The sequence below is a fragment of the Thamnophis elegans genome, chromosome 8 (genome assembly GCF_009769535.1).
Source record: "Thamnophis elegans isolate rThaEle1 chromosome 8, rThaEle1.pri, whole genome shotgun sequence".
NCBI classification, from domain to species: Eukaryota; Metazoa; Chordata; class Lepidosauria; order Squamata; family Colubridae; genus Thamnophis; species Thamnophis elegans.
Genome location: NC_045548.1, coordinates 19,705,968 through 19,733,153, shown reverse-complemented (window position 1 = coordinate 19,733,153; position 27,186 = coordinate 19,705,968). Strand labels below are relative to the sequence as shown.

At 36.6% G+C, this 27,186-nt stretch overlaps 1 protein-coding gene across 1 annotated transcript; it reads left to right on the top strand.

Annotated features, from left to right (window-relative positions):
* Positions 1-1,382: 1,382 nt before the first annotated feature.
* Positions 1,383-26,981, top strand: SOCS6 (suppressor of cytokine signaling 6). Its single transcript, XM_032222778.1, has 2 exons — positions 1,383-2,138; positions 19,816-26,981. The coding sequence occupies exon 2, from the start codon at positions 19,949-19,951 to the stop codon at positions 21,548-21,550; it is 1,602 nt and encodes a 533-aa protein (XP_032078669.1). The 5' UTR covers positions 1,383-2,138; positions 19,816-19,948; the 3' UTR covers positions 21,551-26,981.
* Positions 26,982-27,186: the final 205 nt, after the last annotated feature.

The window sequence follows — 27,186 nt, the reverse complement described above, 5'->3', positions numbered from 1 at the left end:
TCAAAACAGAATATTAATCTTTCAGACCAATTTCCCCAACTACCTATGGATCATACAGCTTTCTAGAAAAGATAGTTGAGTATTTCTGACTAATCTCACACTTCTGCCATCTTCAATGTACTTGAAGTTCTTTTCATTTTTATTTAAAAATGTATGTGAAGAAATTATTTTTATTTCTTCTTAGCTCATTCTAAAGTTTACCTTTTCTTAATACCTTTTTTAGGAATCTGGCTATCTTTGCATATTCTTTCTTGGAAAAGTACTTCTTTCCACTGCCTGTATCTGCCTTTATTTATTTTAGGCTTTGTGTAGTCATATTAGCTTTCAAAACTGGGTTGCATTTTCCCCCTTAACAGAATTACTTCTTGTGCTTTTGCTATTTCTTTTTTAGAAACTCCAGATAATTGAGCTCCTTATTAGCTCCTCTGTAATGGAATCTTACTAAATAATTAATGTTTATTAAAATCTAGCTTCTTAAGAACACATCTGACTAAACTCAATTCATCTCCTTCAAAATCAAGAAATCCAGCATTACATGGTTATTTTCTTCCAAACTATCCACTACTTCTCTTTGAGCTCTTTAGTCTTCCCAATTGAGTAGGACCATGCCTGAGTTGGAATAAAAACAACACCAAAATCTATTTTTAAATGCTGAAACCAGCTAAAATTAGAGAACTCTGAAAAAAAGATACATTCATGCAAAGACATGAACAGAAGGATTTAAGAGTCAAACCAAAACATTAATTCCACAACTAAACTTTTTTGAGTTAAAATTGCAGCTGATAGAGGAGTAGAAATTACAGGAAAACTTTCAGATTTCAACCTTTTAAAGTTTTTATGGAAACAGATGGGCACAAAGATGGCAGGAATCAGATCTCAAACTTTATATACAGCCCATAATTTTTAACTCTGGTTTGCCTTTACCTCAGCCAACATAGTGACAAAAGGAACAGTTAATAATAGATAGCCCTGCTGGCTTTGAGGGTTTTTGTTTTGTTCTAATAAATATTAAGGATAGACAGCCTTTTTGAACCTGGCAGACTCCTAACTTTGATTAGAAGTACCAAGATTTTAAACCTTCAGTAACAGCTATGTTTACGTTGAATTCTGGGAATTGTAGTCAAAATCCACTGGAGAGCATCAGCCTGAGAAAGGCTGCCACAGATACCACCGTAAAGCGTAGTTCATGCTTGCAGCGAATGGGAAACAACATCGTGCAATTCCTTATACAGCCACTACGTCTATCTAGAGAAGGTCAGCCAACCCGGACAAGGAAGGAATAGTTAAAAAGCTCTTGGTATTCCCTCCCCTTTCAAATCATGCATGATGCGTCCCATCAAAAAAACTAATAGTTTACAAAAACATTTCGCAATCCTGTCAATTCGCCCAGCTTTGAAACGGTCGTTTCTTGACTTGCAGAGGAAACAGCTAGAGAGGCGTACTTTTTATTATTTCCAGCGAAGATTGGCAAAGGGGGCAAACCCCACTGAAATGTTGGGGCGGGGGGGGATTGACACGCATATACAGGAATGGAGTACTGTGCGTCTTCCTAACCCTTTCACGGACAGCGTCTCAACTCTTAACTGAGGAAAGAAAACCGAACAGTATACAAGCATGTTTTGCCCAGTTAAGGTGCACAGCGTTGGAATGAAACGAAGCTGCTCGAAAAGGGTAAAACTGACCGAAAAGAAAAAGGCGAGCGTCTGAGGGCAAGCAGGGCACCAGAGGGAGCGGGGGCGTAAAGAATGCGGCCGGGTGTCACACGGACGGAAAAACAACAAACACGCCAAGGGGAGACGGCCGGCCTGGACTCTGTCCTCGCTTCAGCCCTGCGACGGCAGGCGCGTGTGGAGAAGCTTTTCTCGTACGTGAACTGACGGCGGCGGTAGCGCCCTCGCTATCCCCCCTCGCGCCCCTGCGGAGACGGAGGGCGCAGGAGAAGGAAGGAGGACGAGGAGGCGGGGGGAAACTGTAACGCCAGGAGCAGGAGGAGGAGGAGGAGGAGGAAGTAGCGGCGACCGACGAGAAGGGAGCTTGGCGGAGGCGGAGCCGGCGCTTGAGCCCGGCCGGCCTGCACTCGGCTCATTACGACGGCCGCCACCGGCAGCAGCAGCAGCAGCAGCATTTGGCTGCCTTCGGTGAGTCGACTTCTGCGCCGTCCTTACGCCTCTTGTCCGAGAGCCGCGCGCTCGTGCGGTGCAAGAAAGGGAATCCGGGCCTGGGTTGATTGGCGGGGAAGAGGGGGGGATTCAGGCCCCGATGAAGCCAAGCGGCGGCCTCCAGCGTGGAAGTCTTCCTGCTTGGCCTGACTCGGCCTCAGTTCGCCCATCCCTGCTCAGCCCCCGTTCGTTCCCCTTTTGTTCTGTCGGGGGCTTGCAGCTACACAGCCGAGGCCTGGAGAGAAGAAGAAGAAAAAGGAGCTCCGCTAGCGCTCGAGAGGGGATGGGGAGGCGCAGCGTGGTCATCCAAGGAAAGGAGGACCGTCCTGCAGTTTTATTCCGGCTCAGTGTGGCAGCCTCCACCTTCCTAATACCCCCGTCCCCAGCCAAAATCAGGGTGGCTGCGCCAGAGCTATAAGGAGTTGAATCACCCCCCCCCCCCAAGAGGTGGGGTTGGAATTGGGTTCCCTTTGGACTTCGGGGCCACCTGGAAAAGTCTGGTTTATAAACTTCGTCCTTGCCTTTTAAGCACTTTTTTTGTCTTTTCAACACAATCCTGATGTTCCTCCATCCATCCTCTCAAGTTCCAGGCACTGGTATAAGGCGCCAAAGAAAAGAGAGAGACAGAAAAAAACTTGGGTGTGCTTTTAGCTTTTTCATTAGTTTGGAGAACCCCCTTTGAACTGCAGGGGGAAAAGGCAGGGAGAACAGGGAAAGACTGAGATTGATGGTGGAAGGATCTGAAGAACTCCTGTGAATCCAAAGCATAACCCCATGCCAGCCTCCTTTCTTCTTTCACACATCAGAAACAATGAAGTCTAGACAATTAATTTTGTTCTAAAGTAGGCCTCTTACAATCCCAGCCCAGTGATCTCTCTGAAGTAAACATTCATTAACAGCACATTATATGTCACTCACTTCCATCTTGAAAAAGTGTATTTAACTTGTTAGTTGAGACAGTTGGCTGTAAGGCTGGTGTACCAAATGGTACAAAATTCAGTGAAACTATATTATTTTCTTTGTGTAAACATGCATAAAATACATGGAAGGTGATCCTAAATTTGTATTTCCACTTTTACCAAAGTTTTTTCCCCCCAGGGTATATCAAAAGTTCATGTGCTGATGTAATTTTAGCAGGAGGAAGACTTCTAGTGAAACTAAAATAGTATGGTGAGAGTTATGTATAAAATGGTCTATATAGAACATAACTTAGGTCTTGTTTAGCTTCTTGCTTCATTTCTATGTGTATTGTTTGCAGTTAAACCTAATAATAATGTGAACATACAAATATTTTAGGGTAGGTGTGTTTGCAGTCTGAATACCATATATTGCCACGATTCATCTCTACATTCTAATAATTATTCTAGAATAATGTTACATGTTGCTATTGTAAGCATACAAGTGATACAGTATGGATTTTAGTTAACTTTCAAAACTAGTACTGGAATAGATATTTTGCTTCCGTTCAATATTTAAATCAGTTTAAATATTTTTAAAAACAAAATTGTGTCAATATGTTCAACAAATTCATCCATTTCGGGACCATACAATTCTAAGAAACAGTTCTAGATAACTTCATTGATCAGTTTGGTTTTTAATGTTTAACATAGATTCTTCATCTTACCTTTTTCTTCCTCAACTTACTACAGTAATGCTTATTTTGAACTTAAAAATATCATTTGCAGATATAATGATACTGTTTTTTGGATCTGTAAAAAAATTGTGTCAAATTATTTACCTGGTAAAGGACCACAGTATTATAGAGTTAGCTGAAATCAGTGTTGAGACAATAACCTGTCTGAATTTTCTATCTTCCAGTTGAGTTGCATGGGAATTCCCAGGTAACAGTGATTCTAGTCCAGTTAGTATGGCCATTATAATTTAATAAGTATGGAGGCACCAAGCCACAGAAAACTGTAGTGGAGAATTTTTCCCATTCTGCTTCCATGACATATGTAAGGTATCTTTTGTTGCATCATGGGTAGCCTAGTTGTCTTTTTTATTATCATACAGTTCAAAGATGGAAAGACTGAATAAAATCCACAATTAAAGATAAACTACATTAAATGAAGATATAATAAATGGAAATGAGTTTATGCAGAAGTAAAGTTCATTTGGTGGTGATTAATTTCATCCTTACTTTAGTCTTACATACTGAATGAGGCTCTCCTATTGTTGGGACATTGATTCATTTAAAAAGTAAAGTTTAAAATAACTTAAAAGTAACTTTGGATAATTTTGGTTAGCAAAAAGTCCTGATTTCCTGTGATGTCAGCACAAGTGGCGCACCCAAAAGCTATATATGAGCATGAACGGAGGAAACATATTTTTTCCAATTACAAAATGTTGTAGTTTCAGTTCTCTTCAAAAAACCGAATAACAGTTGTCTCTCTATTATCTGGTAAATAGTTATTTAAAAAGATGCTAAAAGTGCACTTGGATTTCTTTTCATAATATATACTCTTTCGTTCCTGAATAGCAATTGCATGCTGCCTGCCTTCAGAATTAATTTCTTTCATGTTTTCTTACACTTCCTGCATTTAGCAAAAATGAGTATTCTGTTCTATAAATCACTTTCCCACTATCATGATTTATATTTATATATGAATTGCTTTTTCTTTGGCTGCATTTGTTTATTTATGCATTTATCATTTATTAAATATTTTAATACTACACAATCCCAAAGGACTTTTATGTAAATTCCCGTCATTTATTACATTTTACTAATTGGACATATATTTTTTTCAATTCTTTTAATTGTTAGTTTGAAGATACAAAGCAACTAAATAATATTGACTGTCGTAGCATAATTGTAAAAATAAAAGAAGACGACTAAAATATACTTACCTTCAGAAGAAGCTAAACGTTATGCTATTTGATAGTATAATATTGATAGTAGAATGCTATTTAAATTTAATATTAAGTGTTTCTAATTAAAGACTAGAAATGGTTCATGTAGTAAATTTAAGATTATGGATTGATTTTTACCTTCCTTTATTTAAATAGCAGAAAACTCAAGATGCAGCCTTTAGCCTTCCTGAACGTAGTTGGCACAACCTTTTTTCTAATTGTACTGTTCTACATGCACCTTCTTTAGAGAAGATTTTATTGGGCATAGGTAGAATTGCTTTAGAAATAGACTTAAGTACTCAAATGTGTTTAATATTTCTCATTTATTGATATCATGAAAGAATGAGATGTAGATCTTATTCTTGATGTGGATGTAGAATCAATATAATTTTATCAAACCTTATTGAAATAGCACTTCAAGGGAATGATTCATCTGGAAAATACATAAGTTGATATGTTATAAAACAACTTATTGGTTAATTATTCAACCATCATTTTAGTTGAAGTAAGTTAAGGTTCCTGGAGTCAGGCTCAATCCATGGTGACTGCGTGGACAGATCTATGTTGCTTTCCTGGCAACAATAAGATAATGATTTGCTATTGATCTGTTTAACCATCTGGCCTACTATATTCTAGTGTCCAGGATTTCTTTGTGATTTTCAATCCAAGAACTAATCAAGTTCAAGACTTTTTATCTTTTTAAAGGTCAGCCATTATCTGTTGATGTATGTAATGTTTATATCCATAGTAACATCAAACAATAAAATTACCTTAAAGGGAAAGGCACCTAGCATCATGTAAATGCTAACTGGTGACAACTGCATGACCTTTAACATAGTATACTTAGGTTGAGCTACTTAAAAGAAATAATCATTTGTTATGTTGAACTAAGGCAATTGTGTTATTTTTAAAATGCATCCCTTTGAACTTCTGGCAGGCAAATACTTTGATACTTTATTCAAATAATAAAAATTGTTTCTGTGAAAACATTTCAAACTAAAAAGTCGGAGGGTGATAGTTTTATACTATGAAGTTGCTATAAGTAACTTAATTCGGTGGGAGGCATAAATTTGAGTCAAATAACTACAGGAAGACCAGTCTAGCAATATTATACACTCCTATTGATACATTTCTACATAATAAATGATGCAAGAACACAGTTGCGTGACTTTTTTTTGTCTTGTGACCATCCAAAGGATTTGATAAAACATTAAAATTACCTTTAATTTAAACACCCTGTTCCTGTGTATTATAGAGCGTGCTAAAATGTTCTGGCGAGGACGCATGCGTTAAATAATATCTTTTTCTTCTTTGGGGAAAATGGATTCATAAACAATTAAAAGAATACTGCATGAATATTGTTTGTTTACTTAACTACTTGAACATTCAGCTTAATGTAGAAAAACCAATTGTATGTGAACTAATAGAAATTTCTAGGTGTGGTCCTTGATCTGTGATCATTCATTAAACACCAAAGTATTTCACTTACAAAATGCTGAACTGCAGGTTAAAAGTTATCCTTGTGCCTCAACTTTTGGAATAGAAAGCTACCGTATATACGGTAATCATTACAATTGTTTTGATTCTGCATGTGACAATTATGGAATTAATAATAGGTGGGGAAAGCAATGGAGAAATTGAACACTAAAATAATGTGTACTCTCTGTCTGTGTCTGTGTATGTGGTGGTATTGCTTTAGATGCTTGAATTGTTTTTCAAAAAAATCTTTATAAACCATAATTGATAGTTATGCTGTGTGTGTAAAATAAAAAAAATGGATGTTTCCAGTGTTTAGAACAGATTGCCATTATTAATGGTAAGAAATATTGTAAACTAGTTCAGTGAAATATAGAAAGTTGTTCAAAGGTACCATGAAGTTAAGCATATTACAAGATCATAAACTCCATTTGCCAAGAAACGTTCTTCCTTTTTTATATAATTATTTATAAGATACTTACTGTGCAATACAAATTTTCTAGATGCTTACTTTCATCTATAATTTTATTTGCAACTCTACAAACATTAGTTACTAGATTGCAGGATAATGTATTTTAACTAAATCTGGACATCTGGAATGATAAAAATACAACTGATTGCATGTCGTAGAATAGTGATGGCTAACCTTTTTTGGATTGTGTGCCAAAAGTGGAAAGAGCGCGGGGGGGGGGGGTCATGCGTGGGCATGTCCACACCCATAATGCTATGTGCGTCCCTGCGCACATACACGTGACTGCCCCCCACGCGCATGCGTGCACAACCAGAACTTCCCCTCCCCTGCTTTTTGTGCGCTTTTTTCATCCTTCCCAGGCTCCAGAGCCTTTCTAGGAGCCTGGGGAGGGCGAAAACAGACTCCCCCCCCCGTAGGCTTTCCGGAGGCTTCAGGAGCCTCCCTGAAGCTCCAGAAGGCAAAAAACCTGGTCCTGCGGGATAAACCAGAAGTTCAGGAACAAATTTCCGGTTTTTCTGTAAGGGTGAAGTCAGCTGGCCAGCACGCACATGTGCACTGGAGCTGACAGGGCAACTCCTCACATGCCCTAACAAATGGTTCTGCGTGCCATAGGTTCTCCATCTAGAATATACAGATGGTGCTCAAGTTACAATCACAACTGTAACCAAATTCTCCATGAGCAAAGTGATGTTTAAGCCCTCTCCATGCTTCACCATGCTGCAAAACCTGAGCTCTCTCCCCGCCCCACAATAACCAGATCCACTCACCTTTGCAGCTGTAGGCGTGTCCAGTCAATGTGAAGATGGCCTTGCTAGTGAGGCCTCCTTGTAGTGTGCTCCAGGCAGGTTCTTGCAATCATTGGAAAGGTCATAAGGCAATTTAGAGAAAGGACCTATCAAACTATCACAAGAACTATGGTGATTGCTTAGCCTTCTTTGGGATCCCAGCTCCTTTCTGCAGCCTGGTGGAAGGGCTGAGCTCGACTTGGTAGGCAGCTCTTTCAGCCAGCCCCTAGAGATGAGACGGTGTCCTCTTGGCAGATAACAAAATAACAGAGTTGGAAGTATCCTTGGATTAGCCGCATGTAACCTTCCCTGCCAACTTCCCCAATGGCTTCCTGGGTAAGCCAGCAAAGAAGATTGCAAATGGTGAGCACATGACTTCAGTGCTCTTGAAGTTCATAAGTTCAAGCAGGTTTCCAAGTGTTTGAAATGGTTGTGTGATGGGGGAGCAAGCTATCAGGAACTTTTAACTATGGTCAAAAGTGCTTTACAGTCCAGGAGACATCCTTTCCAAGGCCATCATAACTTGAATCGTCGTTAAATAACTGCTCATAGACCTGTACACCCAATTTATATTTCTCTATTGCTTTCTGTTATGTCATTAATTCTCAGTTCATTTGAAACTTTCCCATGTAAATTGGATAGTAAGCATGACTGGATGACCTACATTTATTGTAAGACTACATTAACAGAATCGCAAATCTGAAATTGCCAACTTCCCGCCTGCCACTTTTAACTGCTAGATCCATTAGGGCAGGTCCTCCTTAAGTTTTTTTTTCTTTTTCTTTTGATGGTTAAACTATTATGGGCTTTGCTCTCTTGTATGATGGTTCCTAGGCAATAGCACCACTTCCCTTTCCTCAAAGTTATCCATGCATTCCTTCGCAAAAAATAAAAATAAAAAATCGGAAAAGAATTATAGTGATGAAGCCTCTTTGCACATATCTTAAAATTTACATGAGGCTACTGGGTGAACTCATCTACTACTATGGGGTGAGGTGTTATCAGTATGTTGATGATATCCAACTACATAGCTCAGCCCTTGGATAAGCGATGCTGAGAATGTTTTAACCTGGTGTCTTGAGGCTATGTGGATCTGGTTGGGGAACAACAGGCTTCAGCTGAACCCTGGCAAGACTGAGTAGTTCCATGTTTCAGGATCTACTAGGTTTTAGGACTATGTCATCTTTTGTGCTGGATGAGGGTCACACTGTCCTGGACAGACCCAGTGTGCAGTCTAAATTTTCCTAAAACAATTTCTGCTTGAGTAGCAAGTGGCAGTAGTGCCTAGGAGGACCCTTGCACAGCTTGGAATTGTGCAGTAGGGGCTCCGGTCACAGTCACCCATGCCCTAGTCAACTCCAGATTGGACTGTTGTGGGGCTGCCGTTGAAGAGCATTTGGAATGTGCATGATGCAATGAAATGGGCAGTTATATGTGCTCCTTGGACAGCTCATGTTACACGTTTGTTCCATCTCTGTGAGCGACTTTGGTTGCCAGTTTGCTTCCAGATCCAATTCCAGGCACTTCAAGGGTTTTAATCCATAAAGTCCTTTGTGACATAGGACTGGATTATCTGAGGGATCGCCTCCTTCCAGTTATATCAGGCTGGCCCATTAGATCTGGCAGAGAGGGTATGTTACTAGGTACCTATATTTTGTGAGTCCCAGGTGGCATGCTTTCTCTGCTGTGACTCTCACCATTTGGAGCATTTCCCCCCGGACATTGGGTAGTTCCACCCTTTTATTGTTGCAGAAATCCCTCAAGACCTGATTATGCTATCAGGCCTCATGTTCCCAAGGAGTCAGGGATTTGTTTAGAATGGAATGAAATGGAATAGAATAACAGAGTTGGAAGGGATCTTGGAGGTCTTCTAGTCCAATCCCCATGCCTAGGCAGGAAACCCTACACCTCTTCAGACAAATGGTGTGTGTGTGTGGGTGTAATGTTTTAATCATTTTCATTTTAATGCTGATTTTTCTATTCTTAAATGGCTTTTTATATACGTACAATATTATTTTTATCATGATTGTATACTGCCCGGAGTCACTTCTTATGAGATAGGAGGCTATATAAATTTGATTAACAAATGACTAAAGTCTGATGGCTTTACAAACATAAGTTATAATTATTTTTAAATAATAGCAATAATTTATGCAAATGTGCTGCACAGTATTTAAAAATATATTTTTTTTGTTCAGTTAACTCTAGTGCAGTCTAAGTATCCTGGTTTTGAATCATAACACAGCAGCATTAGCAGTTAGGAATTCTGAGAGTTCTTACACTTCTAAAGGAACCAGATTGTTTATCTCTTCACTGAGTAGTGTGTTTAAGATGATGTTCTTAGAAATTAAGACGGCTTGTAAATAATTTTTAAAAGATAGTAGCTTGCTTGCATTTCCATAGGGAACACTAAGCTCTTAGTCTGTAAAGCTAAAGATGGGTAAGCTTTCCTTCCTAGCCAGAATAAAAACAAGTGAATGGAAGAGGAAACAAAGAGTTGTCCATATATTACTCACTAATTTTCATAGATTCAAATCTCTACGAGTATAGTGTCTTCCCTCGATGAGTCACTGCATCAGTTGCAATATCCTACAGCTATTTGAAATGGAATAATCTAGGCATTCAATAGGCAGATTCAGTATAGTGGCTGTATCTGATTTAGATGGGGTAAGAGGTGAAGCAGTATGCTATAAATTGATTTGTATAGGGGCCTTTTAAAATTATTTGCATGCAGAAACAGAAATTTTTTTTTTGCTATCTAATTTGGTTTAGATTCTGCATTGTTGCCTAATTTATTGAACTTTAAGGCGATAACCTCTGGAGAAACTAAGATTTATAGTTACATGAGTCGTATATGTTTGTTGTGGTTAAGCATACTGATCCACACTTAACTCCTTCTTTGGCACAACTAATTGGAAATTCATACTGTAAGTATACTTTGTTTAGCCTTCCATAAGGATCAAGGCCCCTCTCTTGACATGTTGGAATTTAAAACCAGGCTTCATCTTGGCTTCTTTTAAGAATAATAAGATTAGTATCTTGGCTTATGTGTAGTACACAACAAACACTGTTTTTTATAACTATTCCCTGCTGGTAGTAGAAGACATACAAGAAATAGTGAGCATGCTTCAGCCTGCTAATTCAAACACGATAAGTCAGTATTTGTTGTTATGTGCAAATTGTCTACAATCTGGGTACAATTTGTATAGGCAGAAAACATGAATACACTATGCTGTTTCTTTAGAAATCTCTGTTAATACTTAAAAATATTTCTACTCCTGTCAACCAGTAATAGAAAACATGACCAGATAACCTAATCCTATTTTATTATAAAGCTATATTAACAGAATCATGCAAGTCTGGAAGGGTTATTTTCTTGCTGTCTGCCTCCTTTACATGTTGAGATACTAGGGAGGGTCCCTTCTGAGTCTCTTGCCCTACCCACTTACTATCTGTGGGCTATGTTGTTTCTTTATTTGACCATTTCCTAGGCAGCATCTCTTTGCCCTGTCTCTCAAGTTCTTGCCATATACTATTACCATTCCTTTTTATTTCCTTTCTTTTTTTTACCATATATAAAGAAACATAAATGTCCATTTCTATGCCAGTGCCCTAATATATTGTTACAGTAAAGTAGTGGAGCAAAGGTGTACAAAATAGAGTTTATTTAAGGTCACACCATCGAGCTTTGCAACTGAGTTGGGATTTCATCAGAATCAAACACTTTAGCCAAGTGTCTATTTTAACTTGGATACAAAGCCATGGATAACGTCAAATGTCACATCGCTTTTTCAAGATCATCCATCTGCTGTGACACAAGGTCATTTAGGAAGGAAAAAAAAATGAAAGATAAGATTGGAAATATTTTTGTTAGAAGTTTCTTTAGGACAATCCATGGAAGTATTTGTTTTCATTCAGATAAATTAAGGAAACGAATGTATTTGTATGCTTTTCATCAGTTTAATAATAGTTGTTAATCAGGGCTGCTCTGAATTTCACCAGATTCGAGCTTAAGCCAGAGGTTTTTACTTTAACTTTTCAGTTACTTCTGTATGCACCTAACAATAGATTTCTGTGTTGTTTGATAATCATTATTTTTGAGTTTGAGTTGGTTGAGTTTTGCCAGAATCTCAATTTAAATATTAGGGCTATGTGAATCATTTGGAAGGATGCTTTGTGAAACACTCCTCTGAATTGCTCCTTTAAGTACCAAAGTACTGGGTTTTTTTTAAGGATCACTGCAGACAATTCAAGAGTTATTATTATATATTATTTGGATAATCCAGGAGGGTAGGCACATATAGGATCAGATAATCCAATAATTTTATTTGTTTGTCTATTAAATATATATGGCTGCCCAACTCACAGTTTTTATTCTTATGAAATTATGATGTATTATGTAATAGCAAGCTAAAAACTATTTTGTGTGGCTCTTTTAAAAAGTGCCACACAAAAAGAGAGAGAAAAAAGAGTTATCAGCCTTCTGAGTCTTATTTACTCTCTCATATTTGCTTTATTTGCAGCAGGAGTAAAGAGAATTGGGTATGGGAAGGATAGCTCCTCTGGCTTGGGAAAGCATCCATATTAATAGCTTTCAAGTCAAGTGTCAGAGAATGAATTTCTGTTAATGGTACTTTCAATTATTATTTTTCTATAAAAGGTGAAGTAGAATCCTTAAAAAGAAATAGCCATTTAAGCTAAAATGTAATTATCTGTTGGTGGCAAGAATCAATCTAGATATCAAAGTTCCAAGAGATGGTTATCAAATCTCTCCTTGAATGCATGTAGTAAAGAGACGCTGATTAAGGAGTCTGTGTAATTCCCCTGTTGAAATGTATTTACTCTTGAGAGGATTCCCCTCTAGCATTCTATTTGAATTCATTTTCTACAATTTAAATATATTATTCCATGATAAAGAATAGGTCCTGGCCTTTTTGAGGTGACACCTGTTTAGATATTTGAACCGTGCTAGCCAATTCCTCTGTTCTCTTTTTGCAATGTTAAATATATCAGCTCTTTAAGACTCTCTTCATAGGGCTCAATTTCTAATATCTGGTTATCCTCTTTGGCTTTCTGAAAAGGTATAGATTTAATACGGAACATTAGAACAAAACCAAGGACCTCTCTTTTTTCAAGAGTTTCAAAAAGTTGCTTAAAATGGCCCTTGGCTTGAACAGTCATAGTGCATCCTTTGCTGGTTTTTGTTCACCTTGCTCATTAGCATCTTCCCTGTTCAGAAGTTGAATGTGCTCAGATCCATGGAGTTACCCAAGTAACGGGCCAGTTGAGGTTTGCTATGGAATTTCTTCCCACTTGGACCCAAAGGAAGACAGCATGGGCTCCCTCTCGGACCCCCGGGTGCCCCCAGCGCCTTGGCCATCTTCCCCAGGTGGTGCATTGGGTGCCACGTGTTCCCAAAGGCCAGGACCCTGTTCCTTTCGACCCCAGAAGCCTTGCCCTGCCAGGCCAGCCCACGGGGTGGAGGCAGGGGGGGCAGCTGCGAGCACGTGATAGGCCTTTGAACGCCAAATTCTAGCTTCCTCCTTTCCTTGGCGCTTGTGACCCTTATGTCAATTGTTTAGCCTTCCACTATTCAGGAATGACCTTAGTGGTGATTAGTTTTACTGTACATTTAATCCAGCATTATTGTATATACTATAGCTAACCAAATTGCATTCTGAATGTCTTTCTATTTTTTTACTCCTGTAAGATTTACAAGCTTGATTAGAGGAAGGCTGGTGAAGCATAAAAACATGGCCCTCCAGAATTGTTGAAATATATTTCCAAGTGCCCACCAAGCATGGCCATATCAGCATCTGAAAAGCAGTAGATTGCACATCCCTATCAAGTCTTTCTGTACCAGGAATAGTTTACAGATTAAAATTGTAACACCTCTTCTATCCATGAGAAAGTGGGTTATGGGTGTATGTGTTGTGAGAAGAGGACATGAGCATAAATTATCTTGATAAAAATGCTACTGCAACGTTAAACACAAGTTTTGGTTTTCAGTTTTAAGAAATGTATGTTCCTCATGGTGTCATAAATGGTTTTCTTTGCCATCTCCCATTGTGGAAAAAGACAGTCATTTATCCAATTCGGAGTTCTCCTGTTTGATGTAATTGGCAATCTTAGTCAGATACAAGTCATAATGGAAGGATAAGAGGGAAGAAGCATTTTACCCTATTATTTATTCCTGTTTTTGAACCAGCTTTCCCGAACTGTGGGTGACAATTATCCCAACTGGGTTGTTTCTAAATTATGCAGTGAAATATGCTGATAATGCTGTTTGTGAACAATGTCCACTTATATTTGCTGATGGTTCTTATATAGAACCACATGGAAATATCCAAATGGCTCATTAAATTTCTTCCTTTTTAATTAGTTGACCTTTTTTTTTTAAAAAAAAAAAAACAAGTTATAATTGCATTGGTATTTTATGATAAAACAAAGCGTACTCCGGACATTTATAAAAGTCATTTAACTGTCACCAGTCAAATAGATGACAAATGAACAGCAAGACAATTTTTCAAGCATTGTGCTTTCATGGAATATGTAACAATATCTGTTAATTGACAATATTTTAAAGATGAATATTTTAAGTTGCATATTCAGTATTCAAAACAGATAAAGACGGATAGAACAAAGAGACACAATCAAAGGACCCACAGAGTCTTGAATACACGCCCCAGATATGGGGATATTTTTTAAATACAATAAGAGCAATCATTTTAACTGTATGAATTTACTTTTAATTCATTTCAGATTAAATTTAGATTTCTACTTTATTTTTATTTATTATTATCTTCTTTCTGGAATACAGCCTTCAAGTTTTCAACTTCCAAGTTCAAGCCTAATTTTGATACCAAAAGTGTCAGAAACAAGTTGTTTGTGAGATGGACAGCTATATAAATTTGACAGATAAATAAAATAAATGCATGCTTCCTGCCTAGAGTTAATGTGGTAATGAAGGCAGCATGCAATTCAATCAGTAAATTACACCTCCACTTATTTATCCTGGCAAAAATATGGAATTTTCTTCAGGATTGTTTTTAACCTTCTGGTCTGGGCTATAATTTTGTGATTTCCTGGTAGCCTTCAACCCAAATAGTAAACTAGTCTTATTCTGTTGTGTGCTATCACAATGCGGTACGTCAAGCTATGGCTTATCGTCAGCTTACAACCACAATTAGACTTGAAGTTCCACCACTTATGTTGTGGTCATAAGATGAATTGGACCAAATTTTACAACAACTTCATGGTGATTGCTAAGTAAAGACAATTCAGCACGGGATTAAGTATTGTTGTTAAATGAATCTAGCTTCACTAATGGGTATTTTTGCCATACGTTGTAATCACATGACTACAGCAAATACAGCAAATAGTGAGCTAGTTGCCAAGTGCCCAAATTGCAGTCATGTGACTGTGGGGTTGGTGTGATGATCATACGTGCAAATAGATGTCATAAGTCATTTATTTTTCCAAGGAGTTTGTAACTTTGAACCATAGTTAATTGAACTGTCATAAGTCAAGGACTACCTGTTCAGTCTTGGGAACTATATTGAAATAGCTATTTGTTTAGTCAACAGTGTGACTTTAATTTGTTCTCTTACTTCTAGGATTTTCTTTTCTGGCAAATGAGACTAGCACACTGGATTGGATGGATGTTGCTTAAATATTTTTAAAAACTGAAAATTTAAATGTGGCTAAACTCTTATGTGAACCACAATCTATTGCATGACCACTCTAGCATTCCATATATTTTCTGCAGGCTTGCATAAATTCAGAATTTTGAATATTCTTGCATTTTTGAGCAATTGTTTTAAAAATCTTAAAATTTTTGCGTGCACCGAACCGGCAGTAATGCTGGAAGCAACCCACCCCTGCTAGAGAGCTTCTAAAGTTAATGTACTCTATATCAGTGTTTTTCAACCTTTTTTGTGCAAAGGCACACTTTTTTCATGAAAAAAATCACGAGGCACACCACCATTAGAAAATGTTAAAATTTTTTAACTCTGTGCCTATATTGACTATATATAAAGTAATTTTCCCACGGCACACCTTACACTATGTCACGGCACACTAGTGTGCCGCGGCACAGTGGTTGAAAAACACTGCTCTATATCATGGATGTCCCTCACGGCTAGTTGTGGAATTTTGGGAGTTGAAGTCCACTGGTCATAAAATTGTCAAGGTTGGACAGTCCTGCTGTATATAATCTAGGACTTAATATGGGAATGACTAAAGGTAGCCAGAGGGTTCCAAATGTTTACTGACCCCTTCCCTAAACCACAGTTTAGTATGATGGGCAGCCCAGATTTGTAATCTATTAGTGATTATGTGAAAGTGAAGAATTTTTCCTAACCCATTAAAATTCTCCTGAAACTTTTCTGAAGTTTTGTGTGTGATATTTTTCACCATCATTGCATTGACTTTAAATAGGAAAGTATTGATTATTTTTTTGCAGTGTAACTAGCTGTTTTCATACAAACATAAAGTTTTCATTTCGGCATATTTGGAAAATCATTGGGCTCTTAATGTTATTTACAAAGTCATGTTATTACTAAATGTGTAAACTGATACTTGCAAAGAGAAAGCCAAATCCAATTACTATAGGTTTGTTTATTTGTTTGTTTTTCAGTGGTATCTATCAGTGGTTTTTGGATTAGGGCTGAAATTACTTACATTGTTTCTCAGAGATAATCCAAACTTCATGGCATATACGAGGTTGCTCTGCAGATAATGATATAGTGAATACTTGCTCTTGGGTCACTTTAGAGCCATTAAAAAATAAGATAAGTGTATGTGTTTCATATTGTGATTCACACTGTGAATTGAATTAGAAATCAGTTTGGTATTTTCTACATTCCTTAAATAAATTGGTACAATTGCAGTAAAACTAATATCCCCAAAAAGATACTTTGACTTAGCATTAACATGGTTTAATATGGCTCACATATCCATGATTTAATGGATTAATGGAATGCCATGTCAAATATCCCTGCTTGGTCTGTTAATTCAAGTATAGCAATAGTATAGTTGACAGAAATGTTAAATGAGTTGTAATCAGAATTTACTAACTCTAATTATAGTTTGCCTCTTTACTGCTATATTTACAAAATTCGAAAAGCCTTCAGGTTGAGCTTCACTGGTGACTATGGTCTTACCTCTGAACATTTCTTTTTCCATTTCTTCCCCTCCACACACTCCCCTCTCTCTGTCTCACACACACACACACACTTCATTATAACTTCCCACACTAAATCTATGCCTACAAGCAACTTGTTCATAAGCTGCAAGTAACCTCAAGTCTTCAATACACTGAGTCATTTGGGGGCCTTAAAATATGTTTTCATTACTAACATTATTTTATTAACAGTAACAAGGACACAACTGACCTACTTCTATTCTCAAGCAGTCAGTTTCCATTTAATGGGTATAGGTAGTTCTCAACTTATAACCATAATTGGAATTGGAATTTCGATCCCTAAGCAATAACAGTCGTTAAGCAACTCATCATTTAACCATTTTTACCATGGCCATTAAGTGGATTACAATAGTTGTTAATAAATCATGTCATTAAGTGAAACTCATTTCTTTAATTGACTTTGCTTATCGGAAGCTGGTTGGGAAGGTTGCAAACCACAATCCCTCAATCATAAAATGCTGCAACTATTGTAAATGTCTGCAGAGATTCTTAGTCATCCAGGTCATGGTTGTCCCGAAGGTGCTTTTTCAGGAGGCAACTGGACTTTCTCCAGTTGCCCAGGTGCCTCCTGAAAAAGCACCTTAGGGACAACTGTTGTAAATATGAGCTAGTTGCCAAGTGCCTGAATTATGATCATGTGATTGTCGGGCTAGTGCAATTATTGGAACTTTGAGGATGGCTTATAAGTCACTTTTTCTACGGCCATTGTAACTTCATTGTTAAATGAAAAGCCATAAATCAAAGACTATTTGCATGTAGTTGGGGAAGAAAACACACGGATCTCTGCAATTATACCTTCTGTAATTTCTTAACCCTGATTTTTATGATAGTATCTTGTTTAAGTGCTAACCCAATCTGACCTCGTTTTGCTTTTTAAAATAAGTCTCCATTTTACTCAATTGTTCAGAATAGGTTTTTTTTTTTCCTTTAGGGTTAATGTGAGCTACAGACTTGCATATATGCTATTCTTTCTTTTCAAGTGTTCTTCCTTTTCAGGAATGTTCTTCCTTTTCAGAAACTTCTTTATTATTTTTTTCAGGGTTACACTGGATCACATGAGACATGTTTCATTTATGTTTCACGAGTCTTGTATTTTCAAAAAGAAATTGCAACTCTAAAGTGGTCGATAATAATAAAAAAAAGGAAGTAAGTTTTTACATCATGCCATGCCTTGACTTGTCAGGCTTTTTCCCTAAAGCTGTTTATGCAGGAGGAAAGCTGTATCAATAGCTACATTTTTTTTCCTGACACAATACCAGCTTTGAGAAAGAAGTTTTCAAAAGGAGCCTGGCACAAAGAAAAAGTATTAATCTTCTTCCTACATACTGTAATCAAATCTTTTATCTCCATGACTGCTACTTTTTTACATTTCATAATTATGTAATTCCCTCTCAGTACCTTGTTTTGGAGTACATTGGAGGGGCACGCTGAGGTTAGCAAGGGAACACAGGTAGTCCTCAATTTACGACCACAGTTGACCCCAAAATTTATGTTGCTAAGTGAGAAATTTCTTAAGTGAGTTTTGCCTCATTTTATGACTTTTCTTATCACCATTAAGTGAATGGCTGCAGTAAATTAGTAGCAGTTGTTAAGTGAATCTGGCTTCCCCCATTGACTTTGTCAAAAGGTCACAAAAAGTGATCCCATGACCCCGGGACACTGGAACCATCATAAATATGAAACAATTAGCAAATATTCGAATGTAAATCACATGACCATGGGGATACTGTGATGGTCATAGGTGTGGAAAATGGTCATGTCACTTTTTTCAGTGCTGTTGTTACTAAACAAACTGTTGTAAATCAAAGACTACCTGTATATAGAAAAAGGGTTTAAAACCAGAATAACAGCATGTCTTAGAATTTTGGATCTATAGTGTGAATGTACAGTGTTCCTTTAATATATTTTCTACAGTTCTTATTACTGCATTTCTCTACATTATTCCAGAGAACATGGTTGTTGGACGTGAAAAAGAGAGCTTGTGTAAAGTAATTTGCTTATTGGAAGCAAAATTGTTAATCACCAAGTTGCATTTCCTTTTTGTTATTGGACTTTATTCTTTGCCTCATTTTTTCTTAGCGAGGCCTATCAGCTTGGGCATACAAACAAATTATGGGCTAACGTTTTTAATCATAAGGCTCTTCAGTTTGGGATGATTACAGAAAATGCTTGCCAAGTTTAATGAGTGGTTGAAACAGAATGAAGTGGTTATCTTCTTTCAGATTTTAAGAAGAATAAATAGCATATTTTTAAATTCAATTTTATTAGACATGCACTAACTGAGATTTGCCACTTTAGTTATTTTAACACAATAGTATTAAAATTAATAGAAATAGAAGAAAGATTATGCAAAAGAATAGCTATAAAATATGTGAATGTACAGTTTGATGGCAACTGTCTGAACTATTATGTATCCTAACCCAAAATATGTTATACAAAAATAAGACAACAGAACAAAGTTTAACATAATGCATGAAATAAACTCTGCTCAATAAATTATCGTGTTTCTCCAAAAATAAGACAGTGAAATAAGACTTGGCCTTATTTTCGAGGAGGTCTTATTGTTTTTAAGGTGCAGGAGGCAGCGAGCATGGTCACCTCATAGCTGTTGCTGTGTTGCAATATTTTCATGGAGGGCTTATTTTCAGGGGAGAGCTTATTTTAGTGCATGCACTCAAAAGCCCAATTGGGCTTATTATCCAGGGAGGTCTTATTTTCAGGGAAACAGAATAGCCTATTATTGATCAGTAGTAATGTTGATATTAACATTATTATTAATGTTGATTTTGTTAGTTTACATTTTAGTTATTCATTTTCTTTACACATCATGTCCTGCATGAAATTTATTGTTTGTTTGTTTGTTTTCAGGAAATGGGTCTTGAAAGTTAATGAGTCTGGATAAGGTGCATCAATGTGGAAGCATCGGTTTCATACGTTTTAGGGACAGATCTGTGGTACACTCAAGAATAAACAATCCCTACCAGAATTGCTGCATTTCATAATGAAGAAAATTAGTCTCAAGACCATTCGTAAATCTTTTAACTTAAATAAAAGCAAAGATGACAGTGACTTTGTTGTGGTTGCACAGCCATCATTAAATGATTTTGGAAAAGATGACTCCTTGTTTGCAGGCTGTTATGGTAAAGATTTGGCTACCTGTGACATGAACGGCGAAGATGAGAAAGGTGGCAAAAACAGATCAAAGAGCGAAAGCTTAATGGGTACATTAAAAAGACGACTTTCAGCAAAACAGAAACAAAAAGGTGGAAAGGGCAGCACACCATCTGTGAGCTCTGCTGATGAAGATACCTTTTCTTCTTCTTCTGCTCCAATAACTTTCAAAGAGGTAAGAGCTCAAAGACCTCTTCGGTCCACATCCCTCCGAAACCACCACTATAGTCCAACACCATGGCCTCTTCGTCCAACAAACTCAGAAGAAACATGTATAAAAATGGAAGTGAAAGTAAAGGCCTTGGTCCACTCGACAAACCCAAGCCCTGCACTGAATGGTGTACGCAAAGATTTCCATGACTTGCAGCCAGACAGCAGGTTCCATGAACAAAACAGTGCATTCAAAAGTACAGAATCTCAGAATGGAGATTTGCATCTTCATATTGATGAACACGTGCCTGTAGTTATTGGACTTATGCCTCAGGACTACATTCAGTACACTGTGCCTTTAGATGAGGGAATGTATCCTTTGGAAGGATCACGTAGTTACTGTCTGGATAGTTCCTCACCCATGGAGGTTTCGACGGTTTCTTCTCAAATGGGTAGTAGTACGTTTCATGAAGAAGAGGTTTCAGTGAATCAAGACGTAGTAGTTGCTCCAGATATCTTTGTGGACCAAGCAGTAAACGGTTTATTGATTGGTACAACAGGAATCATGTTGCAAAGTCCAAGAGTTAATGAAGTTCCCCCACTCTCGCCATTGCTACCTCCAATACAGAATAATCAAATCCAAAGGAACTTTAGCAGCCTGAATGGCACAGATGTCCATGTGGCTGAAAGTATGCGCTGCCATTTGAATTTTGATCCTAACTCTGCACCAGGAGTTGCAAGAGTCTATGATTCTGTACAAAATAGTGGTCCGATGGTTGTAACAAGTCTCACAGAGGAACTTAAAAAACTGGCGAAACAAGGATGGTACTGGGGTCCGATCACACGATGGGAAGCAGAGGGGAAATTAGCGAATGTTCCCGACGGTTCATTTCTTGTACGAGACAGCTCTGATGACCGCTACCTTTTAAGTCTGAGTTTCCGTTCTCATGGTAAAACACTTCATACTAGAATTGAGCATTCAAATGGTAGGTTTAGCTTTTATGAACAGCCCGATGTGGAAGGACATACTTCTATAGTTGATCTAATTGAACACTCGATTAGGGACTCTGAAAATGGTGCATTTTGCTATTCGAGATCTCGATTACCTGGATCTACAACTTACCCAGTCAGACTAACTAATCCAGTATCTCGTTTCATGCAAGTGCGTTCCTTGCAGTATCTCTGTCGCTTTGTTATACGTCAGTATACCAGAATAGATCTGATTCAGAAACTGCCTTTGCCAAACAAAATGAAGGATTATTTACAAGAAAAGCACTACTGAAGCTTATGGGAAACTTGCAGCTTGCACTTTGGGAATAACAACAACAACAAATAAAAGAGTGGTTGATACACAGTTTACAAACTTAATTATTACCTGGGATTTTTTTGCTGCCATAATTTCATTTTTGTGCATAAAGAAAAAAATGCATTTTGAGTTTAATGGATATTTGGGGGTTTTCTTTTTTTTTAAACGATCTCAAAGCATTTTTTAGAAGAGTAAAATAACTATATTTCATTCAGTGTGCAAAATAATCACAATGTGAATGATAAATATTGTCCTTAAACTCCCCATTTCCTTTGCTGCTAATCCACTGTGATTTTTATGCATTTGAAGCACATTTCATGTGTTTTCAACCATACGTAAAAAATTGAAACTTGATGGGATATATTTTGTCATTTTCAAATAGTCTGGGGTTTTTTTTGTTTTTTTCTTAATTTTAAAAAAGGTTTGGGGTAAAATAATACCGGTGTACCAAATTTGGATACATGCTTAAAATGATCCCCTAATATCTAATTAAAAACATATAACTGTGGGTTGGAGGGAATATGTGATCCAATACAGTTATGCATCATACATTTTGAAAGCTTCCTATCTCCTAAGCAGTTCCATAATTGCAGATGTTGCTTTGTTTCTTTTGTTCATTCTTAAGCATTTTTAAATTTGAAAATAGCCTTTGAAAATGAATACTGGAAGTCATTAATAATATTCAAACAAAAAGCTAAATATACTTAAAACATTGAAAATGTTTTGAAGGGGTTATAGAAATTGGATTTAAATAAAACTATTCAGGTAATTTCAGAACTCTGAGATTTGTCTCAACAGAATTTTTTAAAAAATGATGTAGCATTGAATTTAAAAATACAGGTAGTCCTCAACATAACCATTTGTCAAGCATCTGTTTGAAGTTATGACCCTGAAAATCCTGACTAGTTAGTCCTTGAAGTTAGGACCACCATAGCATCCCCATGGTCACATGATCAAAATTCAGTTGCTTGGTATGTATTCCCGACAGTTGGGGCATCCTGGGGTCATGTGATCCACCCAGCTAGCTTTTGACAAGCAAAGTCATGGACCAGATTCAGTTAATGACCACACACTTAACTACAGTGATTCTCTTAATAACCATTGCAAAAAAAATAATGACGTTGGACGGATTAGTAACAGAAATTCTGATTCTAGTTGTGGTCGTAAGTTGAGCACTACCTGTATCCTGTAATTAATACAACAATTGGACCTTAAATAATAGGGATTTAAATTCCATTAATTTCCTTGGATGAGGTAACCACATGTATAATCTTTTCCCATGGAAAATAAAAAGATTAAGAAGTACTTAATTTTGGCCTTAGTTTTAAATGTCCTTTCCTTTTATTGTTCAGCATTAATTTATCATCATTATCATTTAGTTTAATTGGCAAATAAAGAGAACCAAAATTAACCCCAAATATTATTCTTGAAATAAAAATTCGTGTTTTAAAATTGAAGACTGTGACATTAAATAGCAAAATAGTCGCCATAGGAAATATTCAAGTGCATTGCCACTTTCATTCAAATAAATTCTTATTTGGAAAAAAAAAAAAAGGAAAATCTATACAATTTTGGATACTTATAATGGGATAATCTGCCAGGAACAAGAAGATTTCCATAGCCTTAGTATATTGTTTTTTCTCACTTTAGTGAGGTTTGCATAGGAGAAATTTCCAATGACTTCAAAGCCCTATAGCCTAAACCCAATTTTGAAGAACACCTTCACCTCTTTTGATGAAAAATTGGAAAAAGTTGATGTTAATTGGCTCCATTGCCTTCAATAGGCTTTAAGTCTGATGGTGTTGTTTTGTGTATGTTTTTGTAGAAAAAAAATGCCAATAGGTTTATAAAGAAATTAGAGCCTAACTGTTTAAAAATATTTGTGGTCAAAAGACATTTTCTGCAATTTGTTCCATGATGAACATTATACTATGGAAGCAAAGTATTTTTATGTTTATTAAGAGTTTCTGTGAACCAAAATCTTAACAAGTAGGAAACTGTATTCTGAAATTTCTGAATAAAATCATGCAATTTGAGAGAGTGGTTTTAAAGTTACAGAAATTAGTTTGTGCCACTGCAATGTGTCTCATTTGTTTTTGTTTGCATTTTTCTAATTTGAATACTGAATATTTTACTGATTATTAAAACATTTAAAGGGTGATGAAAATTTGAGAAATCTTTATTTTGGGATACTTCACTCTTGCTTCTTCTACCTGTTTTGTGATTTTTCTGAATGAATTTATATAATTAATATTATGGAGGTGCTGCAGTGGCCTGACATCTTGGGTTGTGTGAGTCAATATGCTAAATTTCTATTTTTAAAAAACATATTTTTAGATCATAATGTTTAAGAGTATCAGAGACAAAGTATGTCTTTTGTTCTGGGATATAGAGGGGGAAACAGCTCTCTTACCAAATTACAGAATAATAGATTTTGAAAACTAAATTATATAAAGAGAGATGTTCTTAAATTCCTGCGCAAAATTTTTCTATATATGTGTGTATATCTTAGCTTTGCCATTCTGATATTTATGCAAAATCTTCATTTTTGTTTCTTAATTTTTACTCCCAAGCAAGATTACAAATTTTATATATAAAAGGCACAATGATATATGACGGTACCATGTTTTGTCTAATGAAGAAAAGGAATTATTTTCTACAGTAGGAAAGTACATGTTAGAGTATAATCCTTGCCTCTAAGAAATGTCAAATAAGGACTGTTTAATTAGTGGTAGATGAAGAAAGTTCTCTGGAGTAACTAATGTATATTATGACAAAAAGTCCCAGTGTTTAACAAAGAATGATTTGAGGGACTATGATGGTATTACAATTCCATATTTAGATTTTTAATAGCCCAATCCTATTTTCAGCTATATGGTAGACTCTGAACCCGCTTACTACATTTGTCGCCATCTTTTTACATCTTCAGTTCATTAATATTAAAAATACATGCTTGTATTGCACGCCTAGTCCTATCCCTCACAGAACAAACAAGTTTTTCTCATTATATAGAACTAGGAAAGACACCATACATTAGCAAATGGCCATGTGAATGAGAAGGTCCTTCTTCAGTACCCTCCTTAACCTTTCTGTCTGCCCTTCATTTTCCAGAGAGCCAGATTAGAATAGCTACAGCCAATGTCATGCACTAGTCCCTCATTCACTGAACAATAACAAATAAAATTAGAAGCAGAAATGAGCCTTGAGTCACCTACATTTGGCCGAGCAAGAATTGTTCACCAATAGGAGCAAATCTGCTTTGATCTTCTAGGCCAGGGGTGTCAAACTCACCAGGGTTGTGTTTGACTCCGGGGCCAGGGTGGGCGTCACTCATGTTGGCGTCTGTGGTGGCCCAACTGCTCTGCTAACAAAAACAGGCCCCCGAGCTCCATTTTCAGTCATGACAGCCTTCTGCTGCCCTCTGCCAGTGAAAACTGAGCTTGTGGGGATGTTGCCCCCCAATCTTCCTTTTTACTGGCAGTGGGCAGCAGGCCAGTCCTTTGCTGTTTCTAGGGTGATTCCATGGGCAAGATCTAAGCACCCCAAGGGTTGGATCCAGCCCCTGGGCCTTGAGTTTGACACCTCCGTTCTAGCTTATGAAGAGACAACCTAGCAAAGGCAATGCTATCTTTGTTTTCTGCTTTGGTTGGCTATGGCAGCGGCTGGTTAGGTAGAAGGTTGGAAGAACTTGAGAAATAATCCACTTAGGTCTTCTGGGCGGCAGCTCTTTAAGGTAGTAAGACAAATAGCTATTGATAATTGTTTTGAACCTAATCTTCATTATGCCAATTAAGACCTTAGCTGTATCTCTCTCTGCATGTGTGTGTCAATAAGTGGTATGTTGCATATTAGATTTAAAAAAGAATGGAAAATTCTGCAATGGCTTGATTGAAAATTTCATCACAAAATTTCTTGCTTGTGTACTCATTGTAGAAAGCACATATTTTGCCATGCATAATTATATGCTGCTTTCTTTTCTTCTGCACATTTCTGTTAGTGAGTGCTCCCTTATTCAGTGTGACAATTCAGAACAACAACTGAAACATGGAAATACCTGTTTACAAAAAGTGCTGCAACGAAATGGTATTTTTCTCCCAAATATTACATCACTTGAGCAAATACACAGCTCATGTTGGGGAACACATAGGCTGTTACATATTTATGTTTAGTACATTTTAAGAAAAAGAAAATGGGCATCCTCAAAACGGGAAACTCTTGGTTGCCTAACATTTCTTGTAACACAATGAGAAATTTAGATTATGTGAAAGTTTTTATGCTATTGAAATGTTGATAAAAAAAGTCCCATCTGACAGTATTGATATAAACCAAAATTTGATTAATTAAAACAAAATTACTATAACCTGAATGTTAGCATAGTTTAAATTAATAAATGCAATTGGAAAATATTAGTAATATAATTTTTTTAAAAAAGGTTTCAGGAGATTTAACATAAAAATAACAAAAAATCACTCTGTTACAAAGTTAATCACAAAAATAAGGCAATAACAAAAGTTGCTTTTCTGGTTGCATTTCTCTGTTCAAAGATCAAAAAAGTTTTTTAAAAAAGCTGCAGTAAAAATCTACAGTGATCAATTTTTGTAAATGGCCATGTCAACCAACATGCACACTTAGGTAGAAGAATTCAGATTGAATTCTTGAAAAATAAGAGAATCTTTAGAAATTAGCCAAATCTTTTAATAGATTAAATTGTTAGAAGCAACAGATATTTTCAGTGTTGCTGACATGTATCTGTCTGTCTTATCTAGCTGTTATCTAATAAATTAGAAAATAATTTTAAATTATTTTTTTTTCAGAAATAACATGCAAGGCAATAGCGATGAAAAACTGATCTATCTATCTATCAGGAAGAATGTGTGTGTTATATATACTTATCTGTGAGGCAGAAATTCTGGTACATTGGTTCATGGACAAGCAGCAAGTTTTTGTTTCTCTTTTTCCATATATATCTATATTAGCCAATGCTTTACATTTGTTCTATAAATAGAGCACCAGAGTCTCAAATGTTACTTGTTTCAGTACTTCCCCAAACCACACAAAGGGATATTTCTTATTGTCTATTCATGAGGCAAAGATACATACTTAATCCATAAATCTTAAACACCTAGTATAAGACTTTTACATGCAGCTCATGCCTTCTCTGATTCTTAGCACTGGACATAATGTCTTACAGGAATTCATTGAATAGAGCCAAAACAATGGTTTTCCTATTTCAAGGATCTTGTAACACAGCTTGTAAAGAGTATCATGATAAACTTCAAAGGATGTTTCACCTAAATCCAGGTCTTTGATGTGGGAAATTTCCATTTTTCCAATGGAAAATCTTACATATCGTAGAATTTGAATTAAAAGTAGTGAAGATCTCAATATATTCCATAACATCTGTAACTGCAAAAATAGTACTTGCCTTTTACAAAGCAATTTCTTTTAGATTGGATTGCTCAAGAGAAAGGGAATGCAGGTTACAGCTACTATTATCTGTAAATTTATTATCAGATAATTTACTACTTTCCCTAAATTTACTACTTAGATCATTGAGTAGAAAGGAAGTTTGATAAAGCTGGAGATTCAGATGATGTTTAGAAATATTTTTC